Source organism: Phragmites australis, chromosome 7 (assembly GCF_958298935.1).
Source record: "Phragmites australis chromosome 7, lpPhrAust1.1, whole genome shotgun sequence".
Classification (NCBI taxonomy): Eukaryota; Viridiplantae; Streptophyta; class Magnoliopsida; order Poales; family Poaceae; genus Phragmites; species Phragmites australis.
Window position 1 is genome coordinate 33,478,454 of NC_084927.1, and position 10,495 is coordinate 33,488,948.

Here is a 10,495-nt window from a genome sequence, read left to right on the forward strand (position 1 = left end):
TCAAGCCTCAACAGAAACATCGTTATTCTGTCCACTCGAAGCAATCTTCACCTTCTTCTCCTTGCCCATTTTGCTTGATTTGCCAGATTTTCTTTTCTTGCTCGACTTCTCTAGTTCTGGTGAAGCAGACCTCGCCTCTGCAATTTCATCATTCTCCACAGATGAATCATTAATATCATCTTTGGTAGTGACGGCATCTATATCTGGATCCACAACGGACATCCGGGTCAATGTATAGTCCAACAAAAATGTGCTTCGTACTAGTCTATCAACTCTGCTGAAATGCCTCTGCGAAGACGGAATAATGCCCTCAAGGAGCTCACTGATGCCCTTTATCTGCAGGCGGGAAAATGAAGCATCTCATGAAGCCTATGGACACACTCTTAAACACATCTTAGGAAAAGGGAATAAACATTACCTCCAGAATATCGGTGGGAGGAAAACTCCTCAATACCCGAAAAAGCACAAACTGTGCAACATGACAAAACTTGGGCTTTGTATTCCATCCACGGATGTACTCAAGAAGCAGGCGAAGGACATCCCTTGGAAGACCAAGAACGGTTTTTTCTATTGGGTCTTCCGTATCAGCTCTCCTGCACACCAGTGATATATATATAAAAGTTTGTTTAAAAAAGTATCGTGACTGTCTGAATCCCAATCAAGAACTAGTACCTGCAAAGATGTGAGAATAAATCTAGAAGCCTGTGTGGTCTTCTAAGATCAAGTGCAAGTTGTATTGCTCTTGTATAATCAGAATCCGACACTGCATTTTCCAGTTCCTGGCCTCTTAATACTTCCTCCTCCTACAACAAAGTGAGTATGGATAAATACCTGAAGGCCTGAAGTATGCCTGTATAGATCCCAAGGGCCATCAAGACAAATACATCAAGAATATGATAAACTCGTAGATATAGGAGTGTTCAACTCACTCAAGGTCACATCTCTTTGCAAGGACTAAAGATCAGGTATTTCACTATTTTTCTTCCAGCAATATTACAAAAAAGCAAGCATCTTGCTTACAAAGCTATATGCTGAAAGTATGACAGAAGGTTTCACTTGCCTTTTTACGGAAATCTCCCTGCTTATCTTCCATTGTACAATCATGCCACAGGTTAAGAACAGAATCAGTTCCACCAGTAGCAAGCATTTCAGTTTTCTTGCCAACAGTCGATGCCCAAACCTGTGGAACAAATAATATTGAGTTCGTGAGTCCCCTACAGCATTCAGACATAAAAAAGTTCTTCCATTATGCATATCAATGGTATCATACCTTCCCATCATGCTTATCATAAGTAGCAATGCATTCATTTGTTTTGATTGTCCATAGCTTCACTAGACCATCACTTCCTAAATTAAGGAACATCACACGAACAGAGTCAACAAACTTCCCCCAAAGGTAATAACATAGACGAAGAGCTTATTTCTTATTACCGCATGAAACAAATTGAGTTCCATGTGAAAGGAAAGAAGCTCGAAGAACACTTGATATATGACCCTCAAATGTCTTCAAGCATGAGCCATCAGCAACGGCCCATATTTTGATCGTTCTGTCACCAGATGATGTTATGACACATTGCTCAATAGGAGAAAACTCAACTGACCAGATGCCCCTTTTGTGCCCCTTAAGGACAACAGAGGACACTAGGTTAGGGAGTTTCCAAATGCAAGCAGTTCGGTCCTACAAAATGAAGGTGATGATATATAATGACAATCCAATGATGTAAGCCAAATAAAAGGCTTTGTGACCTCAAAAAAAGAACTAACATGCTACAATCTTACTTCAGAACCACTGCAAACAAGGCCATCATTAGGTGAGACAGCCAGAGAATTAATATCTTTATCATGTGCAGCTACGACAGCCTTTGCTTTAAGAGAAACTTCGTCACCAGCGTCACCAAGCGTATCATCCCAGCTCCATATCTTGATGGTTCGGTCACTAATAAAAAGATAGTCTTACTTTAGAATAACAATTTCAGCATCACTTTAGGCATACAAAAGGTCAGAGAAACGGAATAGCAAACCTGCTGCCACTAATAAAAAAATTCTTTGATTTCTTTGAGAAGGCAACAGAACCAACAGCTCCCAGATGGCCTTTACCAATACCAATACAGCTTCTCCTTTCAGTGTCCCATAACCTCACCTGTGAAACAAAAAAGATTACACTCATTAATAGGACAAGCAAAACGAGAAAGCACACAGCCATAATAAGGATCATCACAAGAGAACACATGTAGAAAAATTAGGGTAAGTCAACAGCAACATCTTCAGGACAGGACATCACAACTTACAGTATTGTCTTTGCTCCCAGTTACAACAAGCGTCTTCCCAGAAGCAGAAGCACAAGTGTCAAGGCAAACAACAATTTCAGTGTGGCCAGCCAACACATAAGAACATAACATCAATGCAACATCGTAAACACGGACCTGCATATGGAGGTAATGGCTTGAGAAATTTCATATACATGAGTCAACAAGAACCGTGCAGATATTATTTCTGAATAGCCCACCTGCTCCAAGTTAGTAGCTACAGCAAGATATTGTTCCTCCTCCCCAACAAACTTCAAGTCAAGAATCTCATCATTATAACCTACTAGTCGTCTATATAGGTTCAGTTGGAAGGTCCCTTCATCAGTTCTAGCGGGGCAATAGAACAGAAATTGCTGATCAGCAGTAGCACGTAACAATCCTAGATCATTTGGCAACATAATAGCAGATGTAAACCCCTTTCTGGATTCCTCGTTCTCTGAGTTAACGGTTACATCGGATGACTGCTGCTCGAATATGCAAAGAGAACTGCGGAAGACCAGAAAAGCCATTGATACACATAGAAATATGCAAAGAACTAAAGAGGTTGTAAATGCAAACTAATGTACCTTTCCAAGCACCAGATGCGCACGAGCCCACGTTCACCAACTGTAAGAAAATAGCCATCTGTTTTCATATTTGCCAGTTCTATGCCCAAACAAGCCGAGAGCTCACTCTGCACGCTGTGGAGCGGGCCACTTCTGTCCACCTATTCGATGGGCTTTGCTCTTTCTATCCATTAACATGGCCGCGTTCTGCCTGCCCGCCTAGAGGAGACCCATGCAGATCCATCGGGCCCAGACGCCCGGCACGACCCGGCTGCGCGCTGAGCGAGGACTGACGACGGAGAAATCAGCCGAAGGTTCCGACGGAGAAGCTAAGCAATCAGCATAGGCACCTGACCTCACAACTCTGCTCAACATGGCATTACATTTCGTCTTAGACGACCGAGGCTCAAACTTTGCTTGGTAGATCTACTTAAAAGTTAAAGGTTCGATCTTTTACTGAGAACTACAGCTGAAATTGCTCCGGCAGTTCTGTTCTATATCGCTCCTCTTCTGACTAACTTCTCCTGCCTCCAAATTTCAAGCCGTGACGTGCGCACAGTCTGACAGACGGAGAGATACGCCGGCTTCGGACGATCCACCTGTTTCGAGGAAAATCACGCCCGGCGTCTCCGACTATCAGCATCGGCATCGGTCGTCGCGTGCCTTATCTTGGAAACCTTCGCAGCCGTTCCGTTTGGCAGGTAGCAGTTGTCAGATTCTGCAGGTTAAATTTCAAAAGGCGCGTCGCGGCCGGGGACTTCGCCGTGCGCAGCAGGGACAGCCTGCATTTGTTAAACATTCCCTGGGCAACTGAAATGAACGCACCTATCCGAGGCAGTGGTGGTTTAGTTTGGACGTCGGCGTCGATCGGTCGGCTTAGGTAAACGCGGCTTGACATCTCGCCGGCGAGCGGTGCGTCACGTATCAGCGTTTTTTCAGCTGCGTCCGGCGTCAGCGGCGAGCACCATCGATGGATATATATAAATGCGGCCGGGTTCCCCTTGTATATGCACTGACGTATCGATCGGTTAGTGTTGATTGGTTGGCTTCGCGTAGAAGAATCTTCTCCCGCTGATCGTGTTCATAAGCATTTTAGCAGTTGATGGTCTTCGCGAGTAAGCACATCAGCGTCGATTTTCACGATTGAGATCAGTGATTTGTTTCGTCGAGAAGTGACACCGTCATGTCATCATTAGTGAGACCATGTATTCCACGAAATGTATGGTACTTAACTACGTACGCATTCAGAAGTATTCATCATGGGGACAATGAAGAAAAATGACTCCTTCAACGGTACTTCTGACCTTACTTTATAGGAACTAAGGCCTTATTTGTTTTTTTATTCTGATTATGAATTCCAACCTCAAAAATAAAAATCACGATTCTAATATAAAAAAATTGATTCTCATAATCCACAAGTTAAATTATACTATAAAATTCTACAATTCGTAATATGGTAGGAATAAGCTTCCACGGATTTGATCTACAAATTGAGTTGGATTCTCATAATCTAAAAGAAAACAAACAGACCTTAAGTCTAGCTCAATTGCTGGGTGTGAGGTGTGGATATACACTCCCACCAACTAGGTTCAAATTATTTTTTAACTTAAATTTATGTGATTATTTCTTCTTAATGAAAAATCATCTAGTTTCTCCTAGTCCTAGGTTGGATCTCTTTTTTTCTCACCTTTTTTTTGCAAGGTGTCTATTGCTTAAACTAATCAATAAGAATATCTTTACTTTTTTATGGAAGAATATCTTAACTTGTATAGAATAGCACTCACCATTTCAACACTCACCTGAATTTTCTTTAAGTTCACTTATTCATTTACTTGACCGGAGTTACTTGAAGCAGAGATCATTTTTGAGTGAGAACAGCAGGAGCAAAGATCTTAATATGACCTGAATTTAGGTGATTAATTATTTCTTCTTAATGAAAAACAATTTAGTTTCTCCTAGGTTGGATCTCTTTTTTTTCTCACCTTTTTTTTGCAAGGCGTCTATTGCTTAGATTAATCGATAAGAATATCTTAACTTGTATAGAATAACACTCACCATTTTCACATTCACCTGAATTTGCTTTAAATTCACTAATTCATTTACTTGACCGGAGTTACTTGAAGCAGAGATCATTTTTTAGTGAGAACAGCAGGAGCAGATATCTTAATTAATATGACTCGCTTTATACTGGAACAACTTTAATTAGTGAATTTTGATCCATCATCCACACTAGAGAAACTGTGAATAACTTTATACTATGTAAAAAACAGATAAAGTAGACACTACATAAGTGACGGGTCTAGTTGTGACCTATCACTAATGCTAGTCATTAGTGACGTATGAAAACTTGACCCGTCACCAATGACGACTCATCACTTACAGGTCATCGTAGGTCAGTTATTAGTGACGGGTCAAGTTTTGACCCATCACCAATGACTAACTCATCGACGAAGGGTCTCATAGGCCTGTCATAAGTGACGGGTCAAATTATGATCCGTCACTAATGACGTTATTCAGAAATACAGAAAATGATTCAAACATTACAATTTTTTTTTATTTTTCTCTTTTTTTTTTCTCACTTCAGAAGCACTAGAATATAAATTATTGTATATTTCTGCTCAAGTTTGATGTAAGGGGTAACGGCTATGGACACAAACGCTTGTTTCAAAAAAGGTGCAGAAATTTCCGGAGGCGAGAACTCAATCTTCCAAGCCGTTTTAGGCCTCGAAAAATTCGCCAAACCCAACAAAGTGGAGGAGAAATGGATGTAACTTTTTCTGTAGATGTCTATAGAGTCAAAAAAACGTCGAAATCGAAGTCAGTATGCAAAAGTTATAGGCATTTAACCGAAGGTACTCTAAGTCAACTGGTTTTTATGTCTATTATAAAATTAACATTGTTGACGGGTCATAACTGTGATCCGTCACTTATGACTTGTGACCCTCGGTAAAATAGTTAAAAGGATCTTATATCTAAGTCCCTTCAGGACGCATGCGAGGTTGAGGTGGTTAGGCAGCTACGCGCGCAAGGAGCCTTCGCGAGTTCGATTCCCATGGAACGCACATTCTAAAAACAGCCTAAAAAATAGTTAGAGACACGTGGCGAGTGGTGATAAGCCTGAGTTGGATTAGCTTAGGTGAAAAATATTTTTTTGACTTTTTTTCGCGTCCAAAAAACCCAAAAACCGTATATCAGTCATAAGTGACGGGTCACAAATAAGTCATAAGTGATGTGTCACAGTTGTGACCCGTCACTAATGACCTTAATAAGTGAAGGATCAAGTTTTGACACGTCACCAATAACTTTATTGCTGACGAGTTCTTACCCGTCACTTATTACATATCATCAGTGACGTGTTTGGGATGACGGATGCGGGACCTGTTAACCATAACGGTTATAGCCTATCACCTTTGTCCATTTTTCACTAGTGTTAATTAACAGTTGAACTCCATTTCCTCTCTGGAAAACTGAGAAACAAACGGACAGCATTGCAAAAGCCAAGCGAGTTTGTTTTATCTTCTGCATAAAATAATGGTATCTATCATCATCCTCTGAAACGGCAGCAAAGACTTTCTGAAAGGTCTGAAAGTCTAAAGTCAGAATGACTCAAAATGATCAGCTGATCACTCACATCCTCCGTGTTCTTTTGGGCAGTCAGTGGCTTCAAACATCGGGCAAGCCTTTTACTGACCTAACCACTAACTAATTATGACCCCGTTGTTTCTGATGTGGGGATCAGGTCACCAAGTCATGGGTGAGGTCATGGCATTGTGCACAGGTCTCAAGTTCTAATCGATGCCGTTATATGTTCGCAATCGGAAGATAAATCATAAGCTGTGTTTACTGCAGTATGCGTGGAGACTAACATTTCTAAAAAGCCGTCGCCCTCGATTCGTCTTCGCCATGCCACCACAAAGCAACTTCCTACTCCAACTAATCCAATATTTATGTGAACGTTTCCCCAAAAAGATATCTGTGACAAACAGGATAACGTAGCAAAATATCATCACCAGTGATATGAGGTTTTCAACAACTACTAGCATTTCCTGCTGGACCTTATTTTAGCATTTTTGGAATACAATTTGCTTTTTGCATGTTTTTGCGGTGTGCAACTGAAATGAACTCTGCGGTAATCATATCGAATGTTGCATATATCTGAATGACGTGAGCTTTCATCTCATGATTTTTGTTAATTTGTATGTTCATATATGAGTTGAAATTTAATATATGGTTACTTTAGTTAGTGCCAGGTGTTTACGCACCTCGCCCATATAAAATAGTTTAATGATATTGATTCATAACACACTCAAGATCGTTACTTCATATAAGATCGGTTTTTTCTTCAATAGATGGATCATTAGAAGATGTGTAAATAGTACAACTATTAACAGTCTTGTTGCTAAGACTTCATTATCTCATGTCATATCTATCTCTTCTCACTAACCAAATGATAATAGTCGTCCTTACTAACTGGAATTCTTTTTTTAACCAACTTGCTAACTAGACATTGTGTTTAGCGATTTATCAATTAAAAAATGCATGTATATTGGTTTATTTTCATCTTGTGGGTAACAATTTATTTCAATTACAACAAATATGACTTCGCCTTTTATGATGTACATCCTGATTTGGTATGAATGAAAGCACTATAGCTGCTCGATCCCTTCAGCAACAGTAGACTGCAAATAGTTTACTTAAGCACTTTGCAAGAAAGGAACCAGAGAACTGAAAAAACCGCAACTTCACTAGAAAAACCCGAATAATCCATTACAAGAATGAGAGTTCACTACAAACAGATCACTGGTGTATGAGCTCTGAAGTATGCTATGTTTCTGATCATTGATAGATCAAATAATATTATGAAGCCAATTAATTTAACATGTTTAAAATATTACAAACCGTCGGCCACTTGCAAATAAAAACTGTCGGGAAAATTCGTTAATATTGTAGTGAATTTGCAAGAAGGAACAATAGACTCAAATATTGATCATGCGTGTCTCTAGTCTCAACCATCTAATTGTGCAGTCATACAGTCCCATCTCACTGCTCACATGCTGAATGGTGATGCACAGCCGTACTTGGTGACATGTTAACTGCAATGGGATATTCAGGGTCCATCAAGTGATTGAACTGAAAAACCTCAACTTCACTGGTCAAAGCCGAATCTATTACAAGAGTCAGAGTTCACTACAAACAGATGACTGATGTATGAGCTCTGAAGTATGCATGCTATGTTTCTGATCATTGATAGATCTAATAATAACATGAAACTATTTTTTGCGAGTGTGAAGCTAATTAATTTTACATGTTTAAAATTTTGTGCAAGTGTACGACACCGCCAACACATCCATTTCACGCATGAGAAATTCATAGACGGAAGCTGCTGTCTAGCATGTCGTTCCAGAAAGGATCGTTCTCCAGAGAGCATAGACTCGGCATCTCCATGGGCTCCAACAAGTCGGCAAAACTATGCCCCGGCTGGTCAACTGCAGCTGCCACTTCCTGTGGACAAACTGGGCGTACCAATGTAGCAGCAGTGTTACAGTACTGACCAGTCGGCTCTGCATTGGAGCTGCAGAGCACTGGAGACGAAGCTCTCAGGTGCTGCACCATGTCTTGCCCTGCAAAATTTGTGGTATCACCGAGATAACCAGCTGGCAGGTAGTTCGCGTGAGACAAGAGGTTCATCTGGTCCTGGAAGTTTGGAGCAATGCTACTTGCGTTAAGCATTGCATTTCCTGCAGCTAAGTTGCAGTTGGCCATGAGAACACCAGCGCTTCCATTGTTAGAGCTGATGGCCTCCAGCAACATTTGCAGCACTTGCGCCTGCCTCAGAGCAGTGTCCAGGTCCCCGAGGCTTGCCGCCGCACAGAGGAACGCCTCAGAGAGGCCGGGGGAAACGAGGGCGCCGTTGAGGATGTCGTCGGGGGGCAACCGCTGGTGCGTGACGGGGTCGACGCCCATGCGCAGCAGCTTCTTCCGGATGTGCGTGTTCCAGTAGTTCTTGATCTCGTTGTCCGTCCGGCCCTCCAGGTGCGTCGCAATCGTCGACCACCTAACACAGGACAATTGGCACGTCGTGTTAGTGTGCGTGTTACTCTAACACTCGTCGTATCTTGGGGAGATTTACGTGCGCCAACTGCTGCAAATCCAAGTGGCGGCTATGCATGCATGCCATGTGGTGACTGATGGGTGATGGAGACAAGTTGATCGGTCCTACTTGTTGCCGAGGGAGGCGTGGAGGCAGATGATGAGGCGCTCCTCCTCGTCGGTGAAGTTGCCGCGCTTGATGTCGGGGCGGAGGTAGTTGGTCCACCGGAGGCGGCAGCTCTTCCCGCAGCGGTTCAGCCCGGCGGCCTTGGGCAGGTTGCGCCAGCTGCTGACGTGCCCGCCGTGCTTCTGGATGTGCTCCACCAGCGTCCGGTCCTCGTCCTCCGTCCACGGGCCTTTCTTCACGCCGGCGTCGTGGCAGCAGCACGGAGACCTCCCCATCGTCCCGACCGACCGATATAAACACTAGGACCGCTCTGATGCAGGTCTGGCTGGGATTGCCGGGATGTTGGCAGAAGGTATGCGGCCCTTGGGCTGGTTTTATAAGGGAGGTCTTGCGATGGTTTCGTGCATGGCAGCACGAGAGTTCTTGTGGGAAACAAATGTTTTTTTTTTTGTAGCCGTCGTTGTTGCTTCGTCTGTGAATCTAAGAAGTCAAAGAGAGCAGTTGCGCGAGAAATCTCTCCACGTAAGGTCTGATATATTCCTGCATGCTGCCTGCGGTTCACATTTGGCCTGGACATGTCGCAAGGCAGGCAACTAGCTGCTCTAGTGGCTGGCCTATAGTGAAATAAAACATTCTTTAATAGGAGGTCTACGTATAATGCATGTATTTGAAGGCCTGAAAGTTCAACTCTTCTTGGTCTAATTTCTTCCAAAATATCGACCCCTATAATCAGGAGCAAGCTAGCTAGCTATCCTGAGACATTGAAAGTTGTTAGACAAGTCTGAGACGATATATCTCCTAATTTTTCTGTCAAAGACACAAACTTTTCTTAATCAGTTGTGGAAAACTACTATTTTGAATATAAAGGCACTAGTATATATAAGATATAAAACAAATTTGTTTTGCGTAGCTTTTCGTTTCCATAAGCTATCAAAGCTCCAAGCCTCAGATAATGCACGAAGAAGCAATATGGGGAGGAGGATAGCACGATTGGCATGTACCCAACTGCAAATGTGCATGCATGGCACAGCTAGGCAGCCCCAGATACGACGAACCTTCGCAACGTCCATCCGGTGATGCCACTGCACAAGACTGTTGGATTGCAAGCATGGCTGCAAATACAAATAGGCTATTCAAATTACGTCGCTGCTTTGGTCTCTCGAGACAAAATTTTTTAGTAAATTGCGCAAAAATATAAGTATTATGTTATTTGTAACACAAAATTATAAGTATTATGACTAGTAACACAAAATTACAAATATTATGCACCAATTTCACACAAAACTCAATTTTAATTGGATTCACTCAAAAAATGATATTATATTTCTCCAAAAATCCTAGAGTTTTTTTTACTTATTCCATAATTAATTTTCAACCTATTTTAATTGGATTCACCTAAAAATTATGTGTATAATTTAAACTAAAAT

At 41.9% G+C, this 10,495-nt stretch overlaps 2 protein-coding genes across 2 annotated transcripts; both read right to left on the reverse strand.

Moving 5' to 3' along the window:
• On the reverse strand, window positions 1-3,749 carry LOC133925600 (protein TORMOZ EMBRYO DEFECTIVE-like). The gene is made up of 12 exons (XM_062371473.1): window positions 3,529-3,749; window positions 2,873-3,004; window positions 2,507-2,792; window positions 2,289-2,423; window positions 2,022-2,140; window positions 1,780-1,936; window positions 1,432-1,678; window positions 1,271-1,347; window positions 1,061-1,180; window positions 673-803; window positions 419-593; window positions 1-336 (listed from the first exon to the last, which is right to left on the reverse strand). The coding sequence occupies exons 1-12, from the start codon at window positions 3,747-3,749 to the stop codon at window positions 1-3; spliced, it is 2,136 nt and encodes a 711-aa protein (XP_062227457.1).
• A 4,254-nt stretch (window positions 3,750-8,003) lies between these two features.
• Window positions 8,004-9,392, reverse strand: LOC133923643 (transcription factor MYB41-like). The gene is made up of 2 exons (XM_062368925.1): window positions 9,072-9,392; window positions 8,004-8,906 (listed from the first exon to the last, which is right to left on the reverse strand). Exons 1-2 carry the CDS (start codon window positions 9,341-9,343, stop codon window positions 8,219-8,221), a joined length of 960 nt encoding a protein of 319 aa, XP_062224909.1. The 5' UTR covers window positions 9,344-9,392; the 3' UTR covers window positions 8,004-8,218.
• Between the last annotated feature and the right edge of the window lie 1,103 nt (window positions 9,393-10,495).